The sequence below is a fragment of the Crotalus tigris genome, unplaced genomic scaffold (genome assembly GCF_016545835.1).
Source record: "Crotalus tigris isolate CLP2741 ecotype Arizona unplaced genomic scaffold, ASM1654583v1 scf7180000021814.131923, whole genome shotgun sequence".
NCBI classification, from domain to species: domain Eukaryota; kingdom Metazoa; phylum Chordata; class Lepidosauria; order Squamata; family Viperidae; genus Crotalus; species Crotalus tigris.
The window spans coordinates 43312-66695 of record NW_024098687.1 but is presented as its reverse complement, the minus strand read 5'-3'; the positions used below and the strand labels follow the sequence as shown (position 1 = coordinate 66695).

At 46.4% G+C, this 23384-nt stretch overlaps 1 protein-coding gene and 1 long non-coding RNA gene across 2 annotated transcripts; both read left to right on the top strand.

Moving 5' to 3' along the window:
• Window positions 1–4287: 4287 nt before the first annotated feature.
• LOC120296928 (H-2 class I histocompatibility antigen, Q9 alpha chain-like) lies at window positions 4288–22079 on the top strand. The gene is made up of 9 exons (XM_039318985.1): window positions 4288–4446; window positions 7258–7533; window positions 10651–10926; window positions 12040–12321; window positions 14733–14825; window positions 15335–15364; window positions 16116–16142; window positions 20978–21011; window positions 21273–22079. Exons 1-8 carry the CDS (start codon window positions 4383–4385, stop codon window positions 20995–20997), a joined length of 1068 nt encoding a protein of 355 aa, XP_039174919.1. The 5' UTR covers window positions 4288–4382; the 3' UTR covers window positions 20998–21011; window positions 21273–22079.
• Window positions 8344–9362, top strand: LOC120296929. The gene is made up of 2 exons (XR_005553617.1): window positions 8344–8449; window positions 9240–9362. It is a non-coding gene; the product is annotated as an uncharacterized LOC120296929 (long non-coding RNA).
• Window positions 22080–23384: the final 1305 nt, after the last annotated feature.

Below are 23384 nucleotides of genomic sequence, written 5' to 3'. Positions count from 1 at the left end.
TGCATGAGCTGTGCTACTCCCCCTATTGGCTTTCGAAAGCCAATAGGAATTACTGCTGGGCGTGTGAAAACATCCGGCCGGCAAACTTTGCACTTGCAAGTTGTCTGTATTATTGTTGCAATGAATAAAATGTTTCTTTTATTTACGATATTTTTTTCTTCAATTTATTTGTGTCCTCCTTTTCATTGTAAAAAAGTTGGTCACCTTATTTCTGGCATATCAGATGTACCAAAGATTTGTATTTCTTTCTGTACCCTATAAAAAGACTTGAGTCTTTCCCCCCCCCCCCCCCGCGACTGTCATGGTTCTTTTAACTATACCCAGTTTGGTGGACTCAAGACACACAAGACTCAACAACCCAGGTCCCTTACAACACACACACACACACACACGCTATTACTCACAACTCACTCTTTTCCACCGCTGCTCCCACCTGTATTACTGCTTTTGATTACTGTTAGAGAAAAAAAATCCCTTTCTAACTACCTTACTTCCACACACAAACACAACACCTTCCCCCTCACCTTCAGTTGTTTCACAGCACAATTTTTACAGTCAACTTTGCTGTGTTGTGCTGTCCCTGGGGAGAAGCCTTGAAGAGACTGGCCAAAAATAACACAGGTCCTGGCCACTTTCTGGGCAGATTGCTGTCTCTTCCACACAGCCCTTAATAAAGGCTCTTTGCTTTGCCTGAATTGCTGGGTGTTTCCTATTTTGGGGGGGCAAAGAAGCCCCTTTGCAAAGGGAAAAGCGCCTCTCTCGAATTCAGGTCTCAAGTTCTTACCAGCTCCAGGCCAAAGTCGGGGTGTCTGAGCTGGGAGGCAACAGCAGTACCTGAATAAAGAGCCTCTCTTTGACAAACGACACACAGTTACAAAATGGGCTGCCTGCAGTCCCTAAAATGGCGGAAGGTTACCTAAAGCAGGGGTGTCAAACTCAATTTCATTGAGGGCCGCATCAGCATTGCGGTTGCCCTCGGGGCCGGGTGGGTGTGGCCAGGGTGGGTGTAGCCTACTGGGTGACCGTGGATGGAGTGGGTGTGGCCTAATGGGTGGGTGTGGCTAGCTCTACATCGTTCGCGTCAAGGGTGCCTGTGGGGGCCTGGGCAGGAGTGGGACAGATCTGAGGGTCTCTGGCAGAAGGAGGTGGGACCGGGGCAAGTGCCAAGGCATGGTCCACTGGAGGAGCCTCACTGTTCCTCTCAGGCCATTGGGGGGGGGGCTTATGGAGCTAAGACTGAATGTGTTTCAGCATAGATGGCCACCACAAAATTGTACATTGGCTCCCAGCTGGCCTGGGCCAAGGCCAAGGCAGAGGGGGCCGTTCCCTCACTGTTTCCAGGATGGCTTCGCGGGCCACATGAAACCACTTTGCGGGCCGCATCTGGCCCTCGGGCCTTGTGTTTGACATGTCTGGCCTAGAGTCTACTTAAAATGGCAGATGGATGATCGGCAATGGGATCCAACTCAACATGGCAGATGCTTCTTTCCCCCCCCTCATCTGAAACTGACAAATTGCCAGTCCCTCAGTGCCTCCAGGAGCAACACAAAGTTGCGCATGTTGCAGCCTGTTGTCAGCAGTTCGTGAAAGCATTGTGCAGCTTCAGCAGCTCATCTGCTTCAGGAAGGAGAAGGACATCCAGCATGTTGAGTCCTGTCACGTTCCCATTGTTCTCTGTTTACACTGCTTCCAAAGTGAAAATTCAGAAAAAAGAAAAATATAATCTTAAAATCAACTACATCCCTTATTAATCAGCGATAGTCTTTGGAAATTGGAAGGAAAGTGGAAGCACTTGGTGGCTTCTTAGCTGAAAAGATAAATGTGGAGCGGGAAATAATATTCCCTCCCAGGCTATGAAAATAATGCCAGTTCTTTCTTTATCACCTCTCAGTTAATAAAATTGTGTGTTCTTTTCAACAAAGTTGAATAAAAATATTACAGCCTCGACTTTTTTACTTTTGCATATTTAATATGCACTAGCCATTTCTATGAGTAGAAACTTTTTCTAATCAACAAAACCCAAAGTCAATGTATCATATTTTTCTACCTCAACCACAAAATTGAGAAGCGGTTTCCAAGTAGAAATAAAGTCGGATGTATTCTTTTCTTTGACTAAAGTACTTAATCTGGCCATTCTCACTGCTGTGAACATGGATAACAACAACAAAAAATTTTTCAAGTTCTTTCTCCATTCAGCCTAAAAGAAATGTCTCTAGTTTAATTTTTATATTCCTTTTGAGAATCTTCTGTGCTAAAACATGAATCTTATTTTAATATTTCAAAAAGATTGTGCAATTTTTAATGAAGCATTATTAATTGAAAGAAGAAAGGATTCGATGTGATAAGGAATGCAGCCCCATTGCTAGTTCACCAGTTCCTTGAGATCCCCAAGCCTATTCACACAACCATATTTTAAGAGATGTCTGGAAGGATATCAAGGATGGAGGTCACTGCAGAAAAGGACCATCTCCCGTGTCCCATTAATGTTACTCCTTAACAGACAAGACCCACAACATACCTCTTCTGCTAGAGCTGGTGGGGTGGGCAGAAGTAATTGGGAAGAGGGGGGTCTCATTCCACGAAGGGCTTTAAAGGTCAAAAACAGCACCTTTAAGTGGACCCAGAAGCAAAGTGGTAATCAAATGCAGCTTGTCTCGCAAGGAAGCCCACAAAGTAAAGATGAGTCTGGGAAGTAATTTAATCAGTTCTAGGCTTGATTCTACATAGTTCGATTAACTTCTGGCTGGTTTGGTGCTTAAACAGGAATTGATACTTTGTTAATTGAGAGGAGACACTGGGAAGCCGCCAACCAGCAGGGGGCGCCAATCTCCAGCTCATCCGCGTTTCCGGAAATTCTTAGGGCCCGCCTTGCTGAGACTCTCCCATTTGAAAGATTTTCAAAATTTTATATTCTGTTATGTTTTATATTTTATGTTCTTGAGCTATCAGGTTATCCCCTCCTCTTTCCCACAGACGGGCCCAATTTTCCACTCTATACATGCTCAGAGGAAAGATGACTGCAGAAGAAAGCAGATGATTCAAGCCTTGAAAAGACCGTTGAATGTTTCTCATACTTTGTTCATTATAGGAAATGTGAAATCAACTGAATTTGTTCAATCCTTATAAGAAACCAGGATTTATTCTTTTAGTCCGAGGATTCCCCAGAAGAAGTGCCAAGGGAGAGAGCAGCCATCTTAGGTTATTGTGGGAAAACCAAAGACTTTGAAGCTTCCTAAAGATTCACGGGTTCCCCAGAGAAGAAAACACCTCTGACATTTTCCCCTAGAAAGACAAATCTTTCCCTTGAAGATGCCACGAGAGCCTCTGAGCGTTTTTCTCCAGAGCGAAGATCATTGGGGATGTCATGACCTGAACACAGAATCACAGGACTGGAAAGGACCTCAGAGGTCTTCTAGTCCAACCCTCGGATCCAGGCAGGAAATTTAATACCATCCCAGTCTAACAGTTCTCCAGTCTGTTTTTGAAACCTTCCAGCGATGGAGCACTCACAATTCCAGGATGAAAATTATTCCACTGATTAATTGTTCTCACTGTTAGAAAATTTCTCCTTCTAGGTTGGGTCCCTCTTTAAGAAGCCCCCACCCCTTATTTCTTCTCCTGCCCTCTGGGGCTTTGGGGAAGAAGTCCCTCCCCTCTTCTCTGGGACAGCCTCTCAAGTAAAGACAGGCAGTTATTGTGACACACAGACACACACACAGACACAAACCCCAAATTCTTCTGTGCGATAAGCTGGGCACACTTCGCTTTCTCAGTGCTTCCTCATACCGTTTAACCCTCCTTTATCTCCTTTGTTGCTCCTCTCTGACTCTTTCTGGGCTCCCAGCATCTTTTTTGAGTCGTGGGGACCAGAAGCGGACCCGCAATTCCAAGCGTGGCCTCACTAGTGCAGGATAAACCGACATTCTCATTTCTCGCGTTCTCTTGATGTTGCCCCTCGGCTGATGACGCCCAAGACTGTCCCGGCTTTTTTGGCAGCTCCACCTGTTTTCCCCCCCCCCCCTCCACTGCCAGGGTCTCTGCGGGGTCTCCCCTCCCCCTCGCCTGCGCCCCTCCCCCCAGGCCCAGATAACCCTCCCGCTTTTCCCAGCCCCCCATTTCTGCCCCTCCCCCCAAGAGGCGGAATGGCTGGAAGGGGATTTCCTGACGGAACTTTCGCTTTCCTTTCCCCGCCTGTCCAGCCGGTTGCGCCTGGACGTCTGCCTAGCAACAATGACGACACGGGCGTACTTTTTTTCTACTGGTTGAGTTTGACCAATCACCCGCTTCTGCTCTGGGTTGTTGCGTTGTTGATCACCCGGAGCGCGTCTTTTTCTGCCTGCCACTTCTGGAGAGAGGATCGCAGTTGGAGGATCGCGGCCAGGATGGCGCTGCGCTCTCTGCCGCTCCTGGTGTTGGTGGGGGTCGCCCTGCGGGAGAGCTGCCTCGGTGAGTCCCTTTATTTCCTAGTGGGGATCCATCCAGGGAATCTCTCTGTCTTTCGCCTCCCCCAAAGATTATTCCCAGGAAGAGAATCCCGATTCGGTCCTCTCTCTAGTCCGCTCTCCCTCTGGCCCCTCTCAGAAGGGACCTCTCCCCCCCCCGGAGAGCCCCTCTGGGAACGGGACAAGGGGGGGCCCTCCAGAGGTCAGTCAAGTCTACCTGGGCGCCCCCGAGCGCAGTTCTTTCCCTCCCCCAAAGTGGAGGTTGTGGGAAAGCGCGGTTTACACGGGACCAGGGCAGTTCCCAAACCTCCTGGCTGCCTTCGCACAACCCCTCCGCCCGGCTCCTCTTTCCTGCCTTTGGCGGGGCTGGGTGGCTCTTTGTGGCTTCTGGTGCTGGGCGGAGCCGGCTCGGTTCTCGACTCGCTTCCGCGTATTGGCAGACAAGGAGGCTGGAGCCCTGGAGGGATCGGGTTAAGGCTGTCCTGGGAATGCAGCAGGAGAAGAGTCTGGAGAGAAGAAACCCTCCTTGAATTGTCTTCCCAAATATCCCCCCTGATTGATTGATTGATTGATTGATTGATTGATTGTCACTTTCCACTGGATCCCCACCCCAACCCCGTCCCAAACCCAATATCCCCAGAGCTGTGTTCTAGGACAGGCAGGAATTTTTCCACCCAAAATCCTCCTCCTCCCATTTCAGGAGCCCCCAGCAGGGGAGAGTTTGCAGAATCAGAAATATTTAAAGTTTACTCTTATTCCTCAGTAACCAGATGGGAGGTCTTGGGGTGTCCCCAGTTGCTCCTCAGAGAAACTCTCAAGGCAGCAGCTTTTCCAGAGGCATTTCCCAAACTCTCAGGATCTGAAGGGTCAGAGAGGCTGGGCTGGAGGCAGGAGGAGAGAAGCCCCTCTGGGTGGGGAGCCTGCAATGAAGGCCTTGCTTGGACACAGACAGGCCCAGACTGACCGGCCCTTCCTGACCTGAGGAGGATTCGTGATTGTGAGGACGCCCAACCTGCGTTACGTTCACACGTTTCTCCTCTCAGGCAGACTTCAGACTCCCTCACTGCTCAGCCCCACCAGGGGAAGGAGCGGGTTCTGGATCACGGAGGGTCCGATCCCCCCTCCTTCTGTTGGAGAAAAGCCCTGATCTGTTTGAAATCTCCCCAGAGCAGGAAGTGGATCTGGGGATCCCTCTCCCCAAAAGCTCTGAGAAGCTGCTGGGATTGTGAGGAGGAGTAGGAAGAAGGAGGCCTTTGCCTTTGCCTTGGGAGACTGGGAAGGGCTGGGAGACCATACTGGAGGGACTGGGCAGTGGGACTACAGGTAGTCCTCGACTTACAACAGTTCATTTGGGGACCGTTCAAAGTTACCTCATTGAAAAAGGCGACTTATCACCATTTTAAACACTTATGACCATTTTAGCGTCCTTGTGGTCATGTGACCAGGATTTGGATGCTTGGCCACAGGTTCATATTTATGACAATTGCAGTGATCCCATTTTGTGACCTTCTGACAAGCAAAGTGAATGGAGAAACCAGATTTACCTAACAACGGGGTTAGTAATTTAACATCTGCAACGATTCACTTAACAACTGGGGCAAAAATCGTAAAATGGAGCAAAATTCACTTAGCAAATGTCTCACTTAGCAGCAAAAATGTGGGCTTAATTATGGTTGTAAGTTGAGGACTGCCTGTATTTATTTCTCTGGGGGGCTCTGGAGGTCCTGCCCTTTTCCATGCAGACCCAGGTTCTGCCCAAATAAATCCCGTGAAGGATCCTGAAAATGATCTTTAAGCTCTTTGGTGCCCCGGAAGAATTTCTGACCTGAAGAGCTTTCAGAACGGAGACCCAGAAGGGGCCCTGGGGGTTTCCATCAGCTGAATCGATTTCCCAGGAATCTTTTATTCCTTTTACTTTCTTTTAATTCTTTTCATCCATTTACGAGCTGTTTTTTTTCTGTTCCTTGGGCAGCCTAAGAGTCTCTTCCGTGTTTGTGTTTTGACAATGAAAACTAACCAATGATTTAATGTGATTTTCTTTTGTCAATTTTATTCAAGTTTAGCATAGTTTTATGTCTTGTGACTTTAGTCTGTCCTCCAATCCAAGGAAGGGCTGAAGAAACTTTGATGCTGCTCAGATGGGAGTTTGCATGATAGAAACTGAAATAATGTTGTATGTTCCCCAGAGGGGCTTTAAAGGTGACGGGACCCTCCATATGGAGGCTGGGTTTGGGGAGAGGACCCCAGTGGAGAGCCCCCCCCAAACATGAGAGTTGGCAGCAGGAACTCCCAAGCAGCCTCAGTGGGGGCAGGGGGTGGGGCCAGGGTGGAGAGCCCCCATGGTTGAGGGGAATTCTGGGAGTTGAAGTCCAAGTGGCTGAGTCTGAGAAACTAATTTAGGCTTTTCTGTTGAGAGTCACTCATCATGTGAAGAGTTGGGTAGCCACCACCAACCCCCTCCCAAGCTTTGTGGAAGGCCTTGCTGAAAGGGGGGAGTGTGCAATTGGGGCAGGTAAAGTTTGGGGGACCCGACATTCCCCTCCTCTCTCACACCCCACCTTCCCTGCCCTCCCACCCTTCAGCCCCCCCCCAGAAGCTGCTTCTTTCCCTCTCAGCCGCTCCCTCCTTCCACCTCCTGCCTCCCCTTCCATCCTCTTCCCCTTCCTTTCTTCCTTTCTCCTCCCCGCAGTTCTCTATTTTCTTCTTCTCCTCCTTCTTCTTCCTTCTTTCCCCCCAGAGCCTCAGATTGGAGCCTCCATAGGATGAGGGTCCTTGACTGGAGCCCCCTAACTCTGCCCCTCTGGGTCCCTTCCAGGCGCCTCCTCCCACTCCATGAAGTATTTCTACTCCTCCATCTCGGAACCCAGTCAGGGGCAGCCCCACTTTGTCGTGGTGGGGTACGTGGATGGTCACATCTTCACTTCGTACAACAGCAACACCCAGAGGAATCAGCCTCGAGTCTCCTGGATGGAGAAAGTGGGGAAGGAGGATCCCCAGTACTGGGACAGAAACACCCAGAGATCCCGTGACTCTGAGGAGGTGTTCAGAGGAGACCTGGAGACTCTGAGGCTTCGCTACAATCAGAGCGAAGGTGAGTGATGGGTCGGGTGGCTCCTCCGGCCCCATAATCCCCTTCCCAGGAACCAGAGGGGGGAGAAAGGGGGGTCCCTTCAAAGGGGAAGGCTGCTTCCCCACCTTTAAAAAAACTTTTTAGTATGTTTATTCTTTTTAAAAAATCAGTATAAGGTTGTTGTTGCCTCCATAGCTGATGGTTTCTGCCAATTGCAGTTAATAAAAACATTTTTTTAAAGTTATCCTTCCATCTCCCTGTATACTGATAGGATGTGGATCTTGCTATAAACTGAGTTAAAAGAAACCGAAATCTCCCCTCCCCCCCATGAAAGTCGGAGGCTCCTGGCCTTGGTGGATCCCCTGCTGTGGGGGAGGGAGGGGATCCCAGGTCTCTCCCCTCCCGGAAAAGAAGCAGGTGGATTCTAAGGAGATCCTGGGGGAAACAGGTCCCTGTTTTTCTGTCTGTTTCCACCCCAGAGAAATGAGGGATCAACTGCAGATCCATCTGGGCTGAGTAGATCCCTCTCTTTCACCTCTTTTTGGAGGGATGAGGGGGGCCCAACATGGCAGGAACTTCTTCTCACTCTCCAGGAGAGGCCAGGAGGCCAAATTGGGTGGGGGGGCTCTTGGGGGGGGCACAGGATCACTTCCAGGATCCCCCCAACCTTGAGGGGAAAAAGGACAGAGAAGGAAGAAACCCCCATTTGGGGCCCTTCCTGAGTCGCTCAGAGCGTTGATGGCTTCCCATCCTTGGTCCCTCTGGCTGGACTCCTGCGCTGCCCTCTTGGTGGGGCTGCCCTGGAGGGGGGAGGCCTTCTTCAGCAGCCCCCCCCCTTCTGCCATCTTTGGGGGAGAAGATTCACCTCCAAGGAACCTGATTTAGGGGAGAGATTGGAAGCAAATATCTGTGTCACCAGAGGCTGCTTTGGGCTGAGGTAAACCTTCTCCCCAAACATCAGCCATTTTCCCTCCTTTCATCCCAAGGAGGGGCAGCCCCCCTTCTTCTGCCCTTTCCTTCCCCATCCCCCCCAGGCAGACACCCCAGAGATCTGCCAGTTCTGCTCCTGATCCCCAGGATCCCCCCAGATCCCTCCAGGCCCCCTGCTGGCCTCTCAGGGGAGCAGAGCTGGACCCAGAGGGCTCCCCCTGGTGGAGAAAGGGGGAAGGAGAGGGGCCAGAGTGGAGGGGAGCCTCCTTCCCAGGCCAAACAGCCCCAAATGTCCCAACCTTTCCTCCAAGGGAGGCTGCTTCCACCCCCCCATCCTCTGGGTCGCCCCCTCTGGACCTTCCCCACCTCCCTCCTGCCCTTTTTGGAGGTCTGGGGACCAGAACGGCCCACGATATTCCAGATGTGGTCCCACCCTTGATTTACACCAAGGCTTTCTGACATTAGCCTCCATGTTTTCAGAACCATTTTAATGATCTCTAATATCCTGTTCACCTTATTTTTAAATTTTAAAATATAATTTGTATTGAACCTTTGCAACAAAACATAAAAACTAATAGAAAGTAACATAAAGTAAAGGAGATAAAAGAAAAAAATCAAAGAAAAATCAAAAACTACATCAGAAAAGAAAACAAGTTGAAGAAAGCAAAGAAAAAAGACATAAAGAAGTGGCTTCTGATATTCTTCACAACAATTACAAATATAAATATATTTTAGCCTCCCTAAAGCAGCCTTTCTTAACCTCTTGACCCTGGAGGAACCCTTGAACTATTTTTCAGGCCTCGGGGAACCCCTGAACATCCAGGCTCAGAGATGGGGCAGAATTGTTTCCTGCACAGACCTGTAGAGATGCATTAACAGCCTTCTTACACTAAGAATAAAAACTTGCCTTTTCAGTCTGATCCCTGTGCTCTTTTTTTTGCAGCACAAATATTAAATTCTGTGCCAAACTTGCAATGAACACACACAGATTTCATCTTCCACTGAAATAAGATGGTTTCTGTCTTAGCTTTTGAAATAAGACAGAGCTGGTTCTCGGAAGTTGAAAACTGCAGCCAGATTTTCAGTGCCTTCCTGTGAATGGCAGGAGACCTTCTTGGGCTGAAATCCAGAATCTTTTTTTTTTTTTTTTTCCCCTGGGCAGATCAGGGAATTTCCTCTGGAGGGCAGGATCAGACTCAGCTCAGGAGGATCTCCCTCTCCCTCCAAAGAGAAGATCTCAGGCTGAGCAGAAGCTGCAGAGAAAGGATCCCCTCACCCGGTCACTCATGGGAGTGGAAAGGGAGGGAAAGGACCAGTCAGTTTAGTTCAACTGTACTTACAAGTGATTTTCCCTCAGATTTGAGAGTTTCTGGCATCCTTCCTCACTCTCAAGCCCAAGCAGAAGTAGAAACATTTCTACATTTATTTTTGTTTTTTTTCAAACATTCGGTTTTCTTTTAAATCCCAGAATCTGGTCACTTAAAGTCAAAATATTTTCTCCAGGACTCTTTGCAAAGACTGTAAACTTCAAACTTCATTTCAAAGGTCAACAACCCTTTGGGGGTTCAGATCAGATTGGACCACTTGCTGCTGTTGCTAAGGAAAATATTCCTCTGTGGCCCTTCAGGGCTTCATTCCCACAATGTACAAAGCCATGATTTGTTTCTGGTTAGCCAAGATGGGAACCAGCCCTTGTGACCTGGTGATATTTGTGAACATAGATCAAGATTTATGGTCACAGGGATCCTTGCAAGCTTCTTTGCAGATCGACCAGATCTTCTCTGAGTCCAGGAGATTCTCAGTCCCTCTTTGCAGCTGCAGATTCCTGCAACTGTTCCCTCTCTGGGATCCCTTCCTTTCCCCCCAAGAGTCTCCCCAACAGAGGAACTGCAGAAGGAAAGATGGAGGAGGCTCCCTCCCTCCGTTTCTTCTGCGACTCCTCCTTTTCTCGATCTCCCTCGGGATCCTCCGCTGGCTTTTCCAGCTTCCCTTTTCCTGGGGAGGTTCAGGGGCTCCATCCTGGGGAGGGGGAATGGAGGGAGGCAGGTCGAGGGAGGGGAGAAGGGCAGGTAGTGATGGAGGCTTTCTTTACCTTGAATGCGAGGGAGGAAAGGGGGGTGTCAGTGTCTGTGTGAACATCCTTGCAGGGAAGGGGGGTCTGTGTCTATCTTGAGGATTCCCCAAACAATCATCTTGTCCCTATTTCAGGCCTTCACACATGGCAGTGGATGTATGGCTGTGAGCTCCAGGCTGATGGGAGCAAAGGAGGGTTTATGCAGCATGGCTACGATGGGAGGACCTTCATCACCTTCGACAAGGAGAGACTCACCTGGGTGGCTCCCGTCCCCCAGGCCCAGATCACCCAGAGGAAATGGGACGCTATTCCAGGATTGAATGAGGGACAGAAGGCCTACCTGGAGGAAGAATGCATTGAGTGGCTGGAGAAGTACCTGTCCTACGGGAAGGAGACGCTGCTGAGGACAGGTGAGTCTCTGGATGCAGGCTGGACTTTCCTCCTTTCTGGCTGGATTTCTTGTGCACATTCGGCCCCTTTGGGTTCCTGGTCTGCCGTCTGACTGCCCAGGAGGGAATCCTCCCCCTTCCCTTCCAGCCCCTCCCCATGACGCAGGAAGCCCTGATTGGTTCCCCTTGCCAGGCTGCCATTCAATGGACCGGGAAACGCAGCCTCTGCCTGGGGGGAGTCTGGGTGGATCAGGCAGGAGAAGCACTTGGGGGTGTCCTGTTCATTGCCCACAGTGAGGCAAGAAGGGCATTTGGGTTTCTTCAGTGAAATCCCCGTTATCCAAACTGTAGTCAAGTGTGATGGGCCCTTAATTTCCCTCCATTAACTCTCCTTCCCCCCACATCCCACAGGGGGCTCCTTCCCTGCCTTGCACCTGTTGCTGCACCTCCCACACCCACCACTAGGGGGCTCCACTTCTACCATTAATAAGACCTCCTCAGGGCCCCCCCCCTTGGACAAAAAAAGGCCAAGGTTGAGGGGTCTGTTTCTTTCCAAAGTTTCTGTGGATCTTTCTCTTAAATACCAAACAGGTTCCTTCAATTCTGACCTTGTGAGTCTTTCCTCAAAACAGCCCCCTCCCCACCTTCAGGAACCCCCCTCACCCCACAAGGGGGGCTCACAGTGTAATCTTTTCCTGTGATTTGTTCTTATGTTCCCATCTAGACAACCTCTCCCCACTGGATCGACCCCTTCCCCTCTGGGCTCCTTGACCCCCCCCTTCCCTAGTATTAGCTGCAGGGGGAAACCTCCGTGTTGTTGTTGTTGTTTTGAAAGGGAACTTAAAAGAGCAGCTCCACTTTCCCTCCCCTGAAGGAAACAATCTAAGATCACCCAGAGTTCAAAGCAGCCAGAGAGGAATTTCCTTGGACCCTCAATTTGCTCCTGGAGGCTTTTCAGGCTGAGTCCCTGGGAAGGATTCAGTATCAGATTTGGAGCATTTCCTAAAACTCTTGGAGACACTGCAGGTGTAGAGTGGGAAGTAGTGGGAGACTTTCCTGCCCCTCCAAGTTTCCCACCCACCTTCCAGGCTCTGGAGGGGCTCAGAGTTAATTCCGGGGGTGCCGTTTCTGCAGAGCCCCCAGAGGTGACCATGAGCAGCAAGACGGAAATGGAGGATGGGATGGAGACGCACATCTGCCGCCTGGATGGCTTCTACCCCAGGGAGATCGAGGCCTCCTGGATGAGGGACGGGGAGGTCTGGCTACAGGACACCCGACGTGGCGCCGTGGCCCCCAACTCGGATGGGACCTTCTACACCACTCTCAGCATCCAGATCGATCCGAAAGAGAGGGGCCGCTATCGCTGCCATGTGGAGCATGATGGCCTGCAGGAGCCTCTGGACGTAGCCCTGAAGGGTGAGAGGCTGCAGGGAGGGAAAGGCTGGGCTCTTCGGCAGGCTGGAGGGTTGAGGGAGGGAAATCTCACCCCAGCTGTGTCCAGATGTGAGCATACCGGAGCTTTAAGCCATTGGTTTTTCCAGTGTTTGAGGTTGGTGAAGCTGCAGGGACCAGACCATAGAACTGGCTTCAGGGGGTGTAAAGGAAACTCCATAATTCCATCACAAGAGCTGGCAGATCCTGATGAAATCCTCTTAGATCCTCTCTTAGCCTCTGTCCCTCCCCTCTTTCTTGCCTCCAGCCGTGGAGCAGCAGTTATACTGAGCACCCAAAAAAGATTTTATTTTCTTTAGAATTCCTGAAGTACAAAAGTCAGGAGGAGAGTCTGAGTCCCTTTTTTAAGGCCAAATTTAATTAAAATTGATGAACTGCAGCTGACTTCAGGAAATGCACAGAGCATCTAGATTCTAGACTGATGCATCAGGAATCAGAAAACTCAATCTGAGTTTTCACCATCAGAGACTTTTCCTGCTGTAAAGAACGAAATGTCTTTGTGTTTTGCTGCTCTAAGAAAGAATTTGCACATTATTTTATGATACGATATGGGATTTCCTGAGGCTCAGCATAAAACCCAGGAAAAAAAGCCCTCTAAGAACTCTGCATATGCTCATAATTGCCCTCACATATTTTACACTGGACTTCCAAAATTGCAGAATTCAAGTTTAAAACGTTTATTGATGTTTGTCATGACAATACAAAAAAATGTTCAAATTTAATTTTTATGCTGGTACCAGGGCAAAATAAAGTATTCATTTGTTTTTGTTGTTTTTAGCAAACATCAATTCACAAATGGCATGATAGCTATTCAGTAGGAGTCCTGAGTTTTGTGGAAGAGAAAATTAAATTTAAAGTTCCCTTCCTCAGAACTGACTCCCAAAGCAATACCACTTTATAATGCTTTGGTAAGACCCTACTTTGAATATTGCATCCAGTTTTGGTTGCCACGATATAAAAAGATGTTGAGACACTAGAAAGAGTGCAGAGAAGAGCAAAAAAGATGATTAGGAGCCTGGAGGCTAAAACATATAAGGAACGGTTGCTGGAATTGGCTATGTCTAGTTTAACGAAGAGAAGGACAAGGGGGGACATGATAGCAGTGTTCCAATATCTCAGGGGTTGCCCCAAAGAAGAGGGAGTCAAGCTCTTCTCCAAAACACCTGAAGGCAGGACAAGAAGCAACGAATGGAAACTAAACAAGGAGAGAAGCAAACAAGAACTAAGGAGAAATTTCCTGACAGTGAGAACAATAAACCACTGGAGCACCCACAACAAAGTGCAACTTGGAGGCAGTTTTGGTCACCACATTACAAAAAAGATGTTGAGACTTTGGGGGAAAAAGTGCAAAGAAGAGCAATTAAGATGATTAAAGTCCTGGAGACCAAAACATATGAAGAACAGTTGCAGGTTTTAGGTTTGGCCAGTCTAGAGAAAAGAAGGAATGGGGGTGGGACATGATAGCAGTATTCCACTATTTAAGAGGCTACCACAAAGAACAGGGGGGGGGTCAATTTAATTTCCAAAGCACCAGAGAGCAGAACAAGAAATGGTGGATGGAAATTATGGAGAGAAGCAATCTGGAATTAAGGAGAAAATTCCTGAGAGCAATTAACCAGTGGAACAATTTGCCTTCAGAAGTTGTGGGTGCTCCATCGCTGGAGGCATCTAAGAAGAGACTGGACAGCCACTTGTCTAGAAGGCTTGAGCAGGGGGTTGAGCTAGAAGACCTCCAAGGTCCCTTCAAAATCTGTTCTTCTGTTTCTGCCATTTCTGGGACCGTCCAGAAGTTGGATGTCACCATATTCCATTTTTCATGCTGAGTTCTGGAAGCACAAAATATAATTTTTTGCCTTTTCTGGACTGGCCAAGGAAATGAAAATGTATACTTAAAAAAAGGCTAGGTGATCTGAACTCTCTTACTTTAAATAATAAAACACAAACACTCAAACTGAAGAAAAAAACATAATATACAGAGCTGCCCAAATTATGACAACTGGGGCAGCCTCTAAACAGAACAAAATGTTGTTTAACAAATGTTATTGTATTGTTCACCAATATTGTGTTGGTGAAGTTTTTGTTTTGTAAGCTGCTGAGAGTCACAAGGTGGCAAAGGGCTGCTTTGGAGTGGAAAAGCTAAGGATGAATTCAGCTGCCTTCATGCTGGGCTGGGGAGAGAAGGAGGCAGCATGAGGAGGACACGTCCCCTAACGGTGGTTAGCAAGGAGCCTTCGTGCTTCCCTTAGAGGGACAGGAAGAGGAACCCTTGGAAGTTTTTAATGTTGGGAATTTCCACCTTTCGCTATTTTAGGTCTCTCCCCCAATTGGGATGATTGGGATTCTCCTTCAGTGATCTGCTTTTTCTCCCAATTCAGAACCAAAATCCAACCTGGGGATCATCATCGGCTTCGTTGTGGCTGGTCTTGTCCTGCTGGGTGTGATTGTTGTTGGGATCTTGGTATTCGTCAGTAAGTCTCCTTTTCTGGGCGATGGAAGGAAGATGGGGAGGTTCCTCCCAAGTCTCTCTCTTTGGGGAGCTTCTTCAGGGCTTCCTCCTGTCCTGCTTTCCCAGCCCTCTTGGGGAGCCTCTGAGATCTCGGCCTCTTGCTGGGACTCCAGTCTTGACTTGGCTGAGTCTGAGGTTGGGACAGTCCCGTCTTCTTCTGTGTTGGGAAGAGGCATCCCAGTTCTGTCCCTTTCAAAGTCTTTGGTCAAAGAGCAGCAGAGAAGGATTTCCATGAAAATCTTCCTCCCCTCCCAGCTGCTGCTGCTTCCCCCCTTTCCCTCCCTCCATCTCAGAGGCAGCAGGTCTCCCTTGGGGCAAATCTGGAGATATATTCGGTTTTTGAAAATCTTTCTGTCTTTATTAATGAGACAAAGTGACTATAAAATACCTCCTGGGGTTCTTCCTCTTAAGAAGAGTTTGTATGATCTCTGGTGGATTCTTTCGAGCTTTCACTGATTTTTGTCTTTGCAGAGAGATGCCATGGCTACAAAAAAGCACCAAGTGAGTGAATTGTCCTCTTTACATACAGTATAATCTCCAACTTAGAGCAGAGGCACCATTAGTTGAGGGTGTGTGTGTGTGTGTGTGTGTGTGTGTGTGTGTGTGTGTGTGTGTGAGATGTGCATGCTCTCTTCCTCCTAAGAACCAGTCTGGGGAAGGTGGGCCCCGTTTTCATCCCAGCTAGGCTGTTCTTGGAAGTGGGGTCCCCAAGGAGAAACATCTGGGACAAGGAACCCTCAAGAAGGGGAGAAGGCCCAGCTGGTGGAAGGTCCCTCTGGCTGAGAAGCTGCTCTGTTTCCCAAGTGGGCGGAAAGGAAAGGTTCGGTGAAATGAGAGTCAGAAGCTCCATAAAATTTGGGATCGAAAGGGGGCATTTTGAGAGACAAGGAGCTTTGGGGGAATGCCAACTGGATCTCCTCTTGGTCTCCCATCACAAGGCTCTCTGAGTACGAACTGGTTAGAAAAAGAGACTTTGGAGCCGTGTGTATCTTTTAAGGTCAGCTCTGCCCTCAAGCTCAAGAACTGCTGAACAATTACTCTGCGTTGATACACATATAAATTTTAGGAATTCTTTCCTGTGCCTTTTAGCCCAAACTGTCTGGTTCAAACTCTCTCCATGTATTTGTGTGTCTTGGATTGTGTGTGTGTGCGAGAGAGGGAGAGAGCTGGAGTCAGAAAGAGCTGAGTTTCTCCACCTATCAGGCCAACAGAGTGAACTTCCTCACTCTCTTTTTCTTTCTCTCTTTTCCAGCAAGTGAGAAAGGATCCGACATCCAGGGTGAGTTGGAGGGAGCTGCTGCTGCTTCAGCCATTCTGTCCCTTTGCCAGACTTTGGACGGGGGGGGGGGAGAGGAAAAGTTTCTACAAGCCCCCCCCCCTCCTCCCCCCATTAATTCATCCTCCCTGTGTTCCCTCTGGGTCTGGTTCTGCTGAAATAATTAAAATAGAGTCAGTTTCATTAACTGGTGAGGGCACCAAGTGAGACTTACTGGGAGACGGTGAGTTCTAGTCCCACCTGTAAGGTTTTCCAGCTCAGATGACAAATAAATCCCAATGAGACTCTGAACAGGAGGCCTCTGAACACAGCTTTATTTTCTTTGATGAAAGAATATATGCTGGGCACTCCACTCTCCTTTAGACAGCAGAGGAGATGGAGAGCAGAGAGCAAGTCAAGTTTCTGCTTTTTATAAACCAACAAACATCACAAGGTTTCTGCGCATTTAAAAAGTTCCTTTGAATCTCCTTATCTATCCTGGCCTTACATTTCTGCCTATCTAATCTTGAACACACCATAGCATAAGAGAGAGCTGTCATATTTTAAAGCCACAGCAGAGAATCGAGAAGGGAAAGATTTACCATCCGAGGAGAGAGGATAGTGATGGCAATTTCTTAGCTAGGCTGTCCCTTGAAACAACACCCTTTAAAGCAGTGTTTCTCAACCTTGACAATTTTAAGGCACGTGGACTTCAACTCCCAGAATTCCACAGCCAGCATTGCTGGCTGTGGAATTCTGGGAGTTGAAGTCCACGTGCCTTAAAATTGTCCATGTTGAGAAACACTGCTTTAAAGTAACGGAAACATTTTCTTTGGTCAGCACAATTTGGAATGCAATGGAGCACAGACAGAAAGCAAGCAAAAATAAATGGACAATAGCTGCTATACCTGAGAGATTGATTATGCGTAAAAGACTATATTTTGAAAGATTATACTTGGCTGGATCTCTACACACCTTCGGCATGAAAGCCGGCTGGGGGTTTTTTTACAAAATCCACTTTCCTTGCCTTGCTTTGTTCCTGAGGTGGAGAAGAGAAGCTCTCCCTGTGGGATTCAGGCAGGGGAGGCAGCCCAGAGTCTGCCTGGTGAAGCCTGGCCCCCTTTGGAGGAGAGAGAGCCCTCAATTCCTTGGTGGGAAATGGGGGAATCACCGGCGATCCCATGATCCCCAGTGGTTAGAGACTCTCCTGCTGGCATAGCTGAGACCTGGCTGATTCTGGAAGTGGAGGGGGGTGTTCCTCCTCTCAGAGATTGGGATTTAGGGTTTGGCCCCAACTGAGACCCCGGGGCAGGGCAGGTGGGGGGGCAGTGGTCCTCTGAGAATCCCTCTGGGCCCTTGGGGGCCTTGATCCCCACGTTTCTGGTTGTGACACCCTGTTTCTGAATCTGGGCTCACGGGATCAGTTGGGATTGTGGCTGCTGTACCAGCCTCCCTGCTACCTGGGCACCCCCCCCTCCCTCAGCCGCTGGGGGCCATCTTAGTGCTGGCAGGGAGTTCCCCAGGCTTTTGGTCCTGGGAGACTTCAATCTGCCCTCCCCTCAGACGAGGCCCAGGAGTTCACGGCTGCCATGGGCCTCTCCCAGACCGTCTTGGGCCTGGCTCGGGATAGCGGTCACACACCGGATAGCATCTTCTTGTCGGAGCAACGGCAACGTGATCTGGTGGGGGGGGGGAATCTGGTGTTTCTTGTTTTAAATATTCTACATAGCTTTTTATTGAATTTTATTGTAAGCTGTCTAGAGTCACCTTGACAAGATGGTGGCATAGAAGTTTAATATTTGATAGATAGATGATAGACAGACAGACAGATATGATGGATTGCTTGATCTTAGTCCCATCTTGGGCCTGGCTCAGGACAGCAGTCACACACCGGATATGATCTTGTCAGAGCAAGGCAAAGTGATCTGGTGGGGGAATCTGGTCTTTCAATTTATTGTTTTAAATGTTCTACATGGCATTTTATTGAATTGTACTGGAAGCTGCCCAGAGTCACCTTGGAGAGAGATGGGTGACACAGAAGATTAATAATAATTGAATAAAAAGGCTGGTCTCCTCTGAGAGTTTGTTGAAACTGCAGAATGGTGAAGAGGAAATTGCCTCAGCAATTCAACAATTGAAATTAGGGAAAGCACCGGGTACGGATGGGTTAACAGCTGTTTATTATAAAGCCTTAATGGAGGAGATGATCCAACCATTAAATGATCTTTTTAACGGTATTTTACAGGGCTTAGAGATTCCTCCTTCATGGCGTAGTGCTTTTATATCATTGATTCCGAAGGAGGACCAAGATCTTACTTTACCAAAAAATTATAGGCCTATATCTCTTTTAAATGTGGATTATAAGATATTTGTAAAAATTTTGGTAAATAGGCTTATGAGGGTGGTGCATCATCTTGTGCATAAAGATCAATCAGGGTTTATAACAGGAAGGTATATGAAAAACAATGTCAGACAAATTATTAATTTACTAGAATATTTAGACAAGAACAACCAAGTCTCTGCAGGGCTCATATTTTTAGATGCTGAAAAAGCATGTGATCAATTGAATTGGCATTTTATGTTAAGAGTAATGGAAGAAATGAATTTTGGTGAAAAGATAATACAAGCTCTTACGGTAATATATCAAAAACAAACGGCACAACTTATTGTTAATGGAGGTTTGTCGGAGGTTTTTACAATAGAGAAAGGTACTAGACAGGGGTGTCCTTTATCGCCATTGTTGTTTGTTTTAACATTAGAAATATTATTGATCAAAATTCGAGAGTCCCAGGAAATTAGAGGAATATATGTTAACAAAAAAGAATATAAGTTGAGAGCTTTTGCGGATGACTTGGTTGTTACTTTGTCGCAACCTGACTATTCTGTAGTAAACTTATTACAGTTGATTCACCATTATGGTTTGGTTTCGGGTTTTAAGATTAATGTAAATAAGACTAAAATTTTACCTAAAAATATGTCGAGTCAGGAGAAGCAGATTTTGGTTAACTTGACGGGCTTTGAGATTGTTAATAAGGTAAAATATTTGGGGGTGATGCTGTCTGTTTCTAATGCAAAATTATTTAAAAATAATTATGAAAAGTTGTGGGTCAGGGTACAGAAGGACTTGAAGAACTGGGAAAAGCTGCAATTATCCATTATGGGAAGAATTGCAGTGATAAAAATGAATATTCTACCTAAGTTTCTTTTTTTGTTTCAAATGTTACCAATTTTGAAAAATGAGATTAATTTAAATGAATGGCAGAAGGGTCTCAATAAATTTATTTGGGCAGGAAAAAAACCAAGGGTTAAGTTCAAAATTATGCAAGATTTTCGTGAGAGGGGTGGACTCAAGGTACCAAATTTGAAATTATATTATGATGCGGTGGTTTTAACATTAATTAGTGATTGGGTAAATTTGACAAACTCTGAGATACTTTATTTAGAGGGATGGGATTTACTTTATGGGTGGCATGCCTATTTAATATTTAATAAAAAATAGATTGGGCTTTTAAATCTCATATTTTAAGAATTTCTTTACTTAGGATTTGGAGAAAATATTATAAAAGTGATTTTAAAGTACCATTATGGGCTATACCTTGGCATGCGATAGAAGGAATAAAAAGAGGGGTTAAAATGGATATGGTGTCTTATAGACAGTTACTTAAATGGGATGGACAAAATTGGCAATTAAAATCACGGGAAGAATTAATACAAGAAAATTTTATTTATTCTTGGTTCCAATATAGGCAACTACTAGATAGATGGAAGATGGATTGTAAAGTGGGTTTTCTTAGAGAAGATGAAAATCTTATTAAGCAACTGAAGGATCAAAGACAAACCCACATTAAGAGAATTTATGGGGTTTTAGTTGAATTGGACTCAGAAACGGAACTATTTAAAGATTGTATGATTAGATGGGCGCAGAACTTTGGTGAGCCAGTTTCATTGGACACCTGGGAAACTATTTGGGTGAGAAATGTCAAATTTACTCAAGCACAAAATTTAAGGGAGAATTTTTATAAAATGTTTTATAGATGGCACCTTGATCAACAAAAAATGTCTTATATGTACCCTGACGTACAACCCAAATGCTGGAGATGTGGTTATAAGGAGGCTTCTTATTATCATATTTGGTGGTCATGCAGAGAGATAAAAGCATTTTGGATCAAAATATGGTGGAATATCCAGAGAATCTTTAAAAGGAGGGTAAAATTCACTCCGCAATTATTTTTGTTAGGTATTGTTACAGATTGTGATACAAAGGAGGTTGTATTGATGCTAAATTTGATTACAGCCGCGAGGCTGTTAGTTGGACAATATTGGAAGAAGGAATCTTTGCCTACACTGCAGGAATGGTTTTTTAAAGTAGCTTACTTGGCGGAAATGGCAAAGATTTCGGCTTTCTTAAAGCAACAAACGCAAGAGAAGTTTTTTGCTATTTGGGATAAATGGATAAAATTTATACAATTTAGATTGGGAATACAAAAATATCATATAGCTTTTTCATAAGTTTTATTTTCATATATATCATATATATTATAGATATCTCTTTCATATATATAAATATAAAGTTTTTAATTTAATTTTTATTTTTTTATTTTTTAAGCCTATATTCTGCTCTGGGAAGCTCAAGGGGGGGGGAAGGGAGGGTTTTTGGGAGGGGTGTGGGGTGGGGGTTTTTTTTATATATGTATTGTTTAAATTTTTTTTTTTGTATATGTTGTTTTTCGTTTTGTATTGTTTTTGTTTTTTCTGTAAAATTTATAAAACTTTTAATAAAAAAAAAAAAAAAAAGAGAGAGATCCTCAGAGGATCCAGACAAGGCAGAGACTCACTTTGTGTCTTTCTCTCCAATGCAGGGAAAACCCCGGTCGTTTAGAAGCCCCCTGGCAGGTGAGTGGCCCTCATGGAGGCTGAATTGGGGGGGGGGAGGGAGGGAGGTGAGGGCTTTGAGGTCCAAGGAAGATATTTTGGGAAAACTGTCTTCCCTCTTATATTCAACTCAAACACTGCAAGGGAAGGAATTTGGGGGAGAGGCATGAGGGCTCTGGGGAGGGGTCTGCCTGCCCCCCAACTCTTATCCTCTGGCATCTCTCAGGCTCCGACTGTCTGGATAGAACTAACCCTTGGATGCTTTTTCCATCCTCTTTGCAGCACGATGGACACTCCCAGCCTAAGGAGGGAGGAAAGAATTGAGGATCAACCTTCTTGTGGATTAGGCCCTTCCAGCATGTTGGGTCCAAGATATATTTGGGGTCTTTCATTTTTGCTTTTATTATAGAATCAGTAACCTTTTTTTTACTATGATTGAGGAATGGAGGAAAAATATATATATATATTTTTAATTGTGGGATCAAAAGATTTCAAATTGGGTTTTGTAGATCATAGTTTATAATAAGTAGGTTGCATAACACCCTTCATGGGCTTTTGCTGGTTAATCTTAATGGATTGAGATTAGAGGTTAGAGATGAGGTTTCAGAGATGGGTTTATAGGGAATGGGGTGAGGGAGAGGATGAAAAGTTTCTTGGTTTTATTTTAAGAGAGATTTATAAGTTGTTAATTTTCATTATACTTTTTGGGGATAAAGGTGGGTATTTCTTTTTTTCCTTGTGTGAGTTTTATAAGTTTAAATGTTATCTTCTATGAAACTATTACTAAAAGAAGAAGCCTGCATCCTGAGATGTTTGTCACTAAAATCGTTGATGCATTTTTAATTGATTATTGCACAGTTAATTGAACATATATTTGATCAAAGTTTGACAGATAATCAGTATAACGAGTGAAACATTCAGACTCTGATTTTTTTTTAATAGATTGTCATTTATGGATTTTCATGCTTTAGAAAAATGGAACATGAGATCAATTGCACATCTGGGCTGCTGGCTCCTTTAATAATTGCACTTAGATTGTAAGTTTGTCAAAGTTGTTTGCTGAAAATAAATGGTCTTTTTCCTCTCTTACCTGAGTTGCTGCCTGTTTGAAGAGATTGGAAATAGGATTTTACTCTCGTTTTGCTCAGAAAGACCAATTTTGTTTTGAGTGGGAGGAAGGGGAGGAACCAAGGCAAAACCTGGAAGGAGCAAGAACTGGGGGGGGGGCTCCTGTGTGCTCCTTGGGGAGGAGGCAGCCATTTTGCTTCTGGGTCCGGATCTTTCTCCAGCATCACCAGCTGATCTTCCATAAAATGGCCGCTTGGTCTTGGCTCAGTGGGGGGAGCAACAGAGGTGGCTTTTCCCTCAGATCCACCTTTGCCTCAGGCTGAGGGCCGAGTGGCTGTTCTCTGGGCCTCACCCAGGGGCCCTTTGGGAGACGGGAGCTCAGGGACCGGCCGGAGCCCTCCTGGTCCCCTTGCAGGAGGGCAACTTCTCTGCCTCTGAGAGGTCCTCTCTGGGCTCTTCAGGGGCCCAGTCGGATGCCCTGGCCCAAGAGGGGGGAGAGCCTCGATTGATGGGAAAGAGGTCCCCCATATTATAGTGGATGCTTTCTGAGTGAGGAGGAGTGGAAAGGATGGGGTCTGTCATCCCCCTCCCTCTGGACTAGCCCTCTTCGAAAGCTTAAAAAGTAAACTTCAAAGCATTTTGCAAGAATTCAGTAGATATTTCAGCCTGTTCTACTGATTCAAAACTTTTAGAAATTTATTTCTTAATTAGAATATATGACCGCCCAGCTCACATAAGCAGCTCTGGCCAGCCAACACGATAAAAATATCAACGCAAGAACGAAAGACAATAAATATAATGCACAAAACTAAAATGTCCACCAAGGATAGACCAGTCAGCCACAAGTTCATTCAATTTAGCTTACAGGTAGTCCTCGACTTACAACAGTTCATTTAGTGACCGTAGTTACAACAGGATTGAAAAAAGTGATTTAGGACCATTTTTCACACTGGTGACCGCTGCAGCAGTCCTGCGGTCATGTGATCAAAATCTGGATGCTTGGCAACCGCTTCATATTTATGACGGTTGCAGTGTCCTGGAGTCACGTGATCACCTTCTGTATCCTTTTGACAAGCAAAGTCAATGCAGAAGCCAGATTGATTTAACAACCGTGTGACTAACAATTTCAGCGACTCGCTTAACAACCGTGGCAAGAAAAATCGTAAAATGGGGCAAAACCCACTTAACAAATATTTCACTTAACAACAGAAATGTTGGGCTTAATTCTGGACGTAAGCTGAGGATGACCTGTAGTGGTTAAGGCACCAGGCTAGAAACCAGGAGGCAGTCAGTTCAAGTCCCGCCTCAGGCCCAAGAATCCGCTGT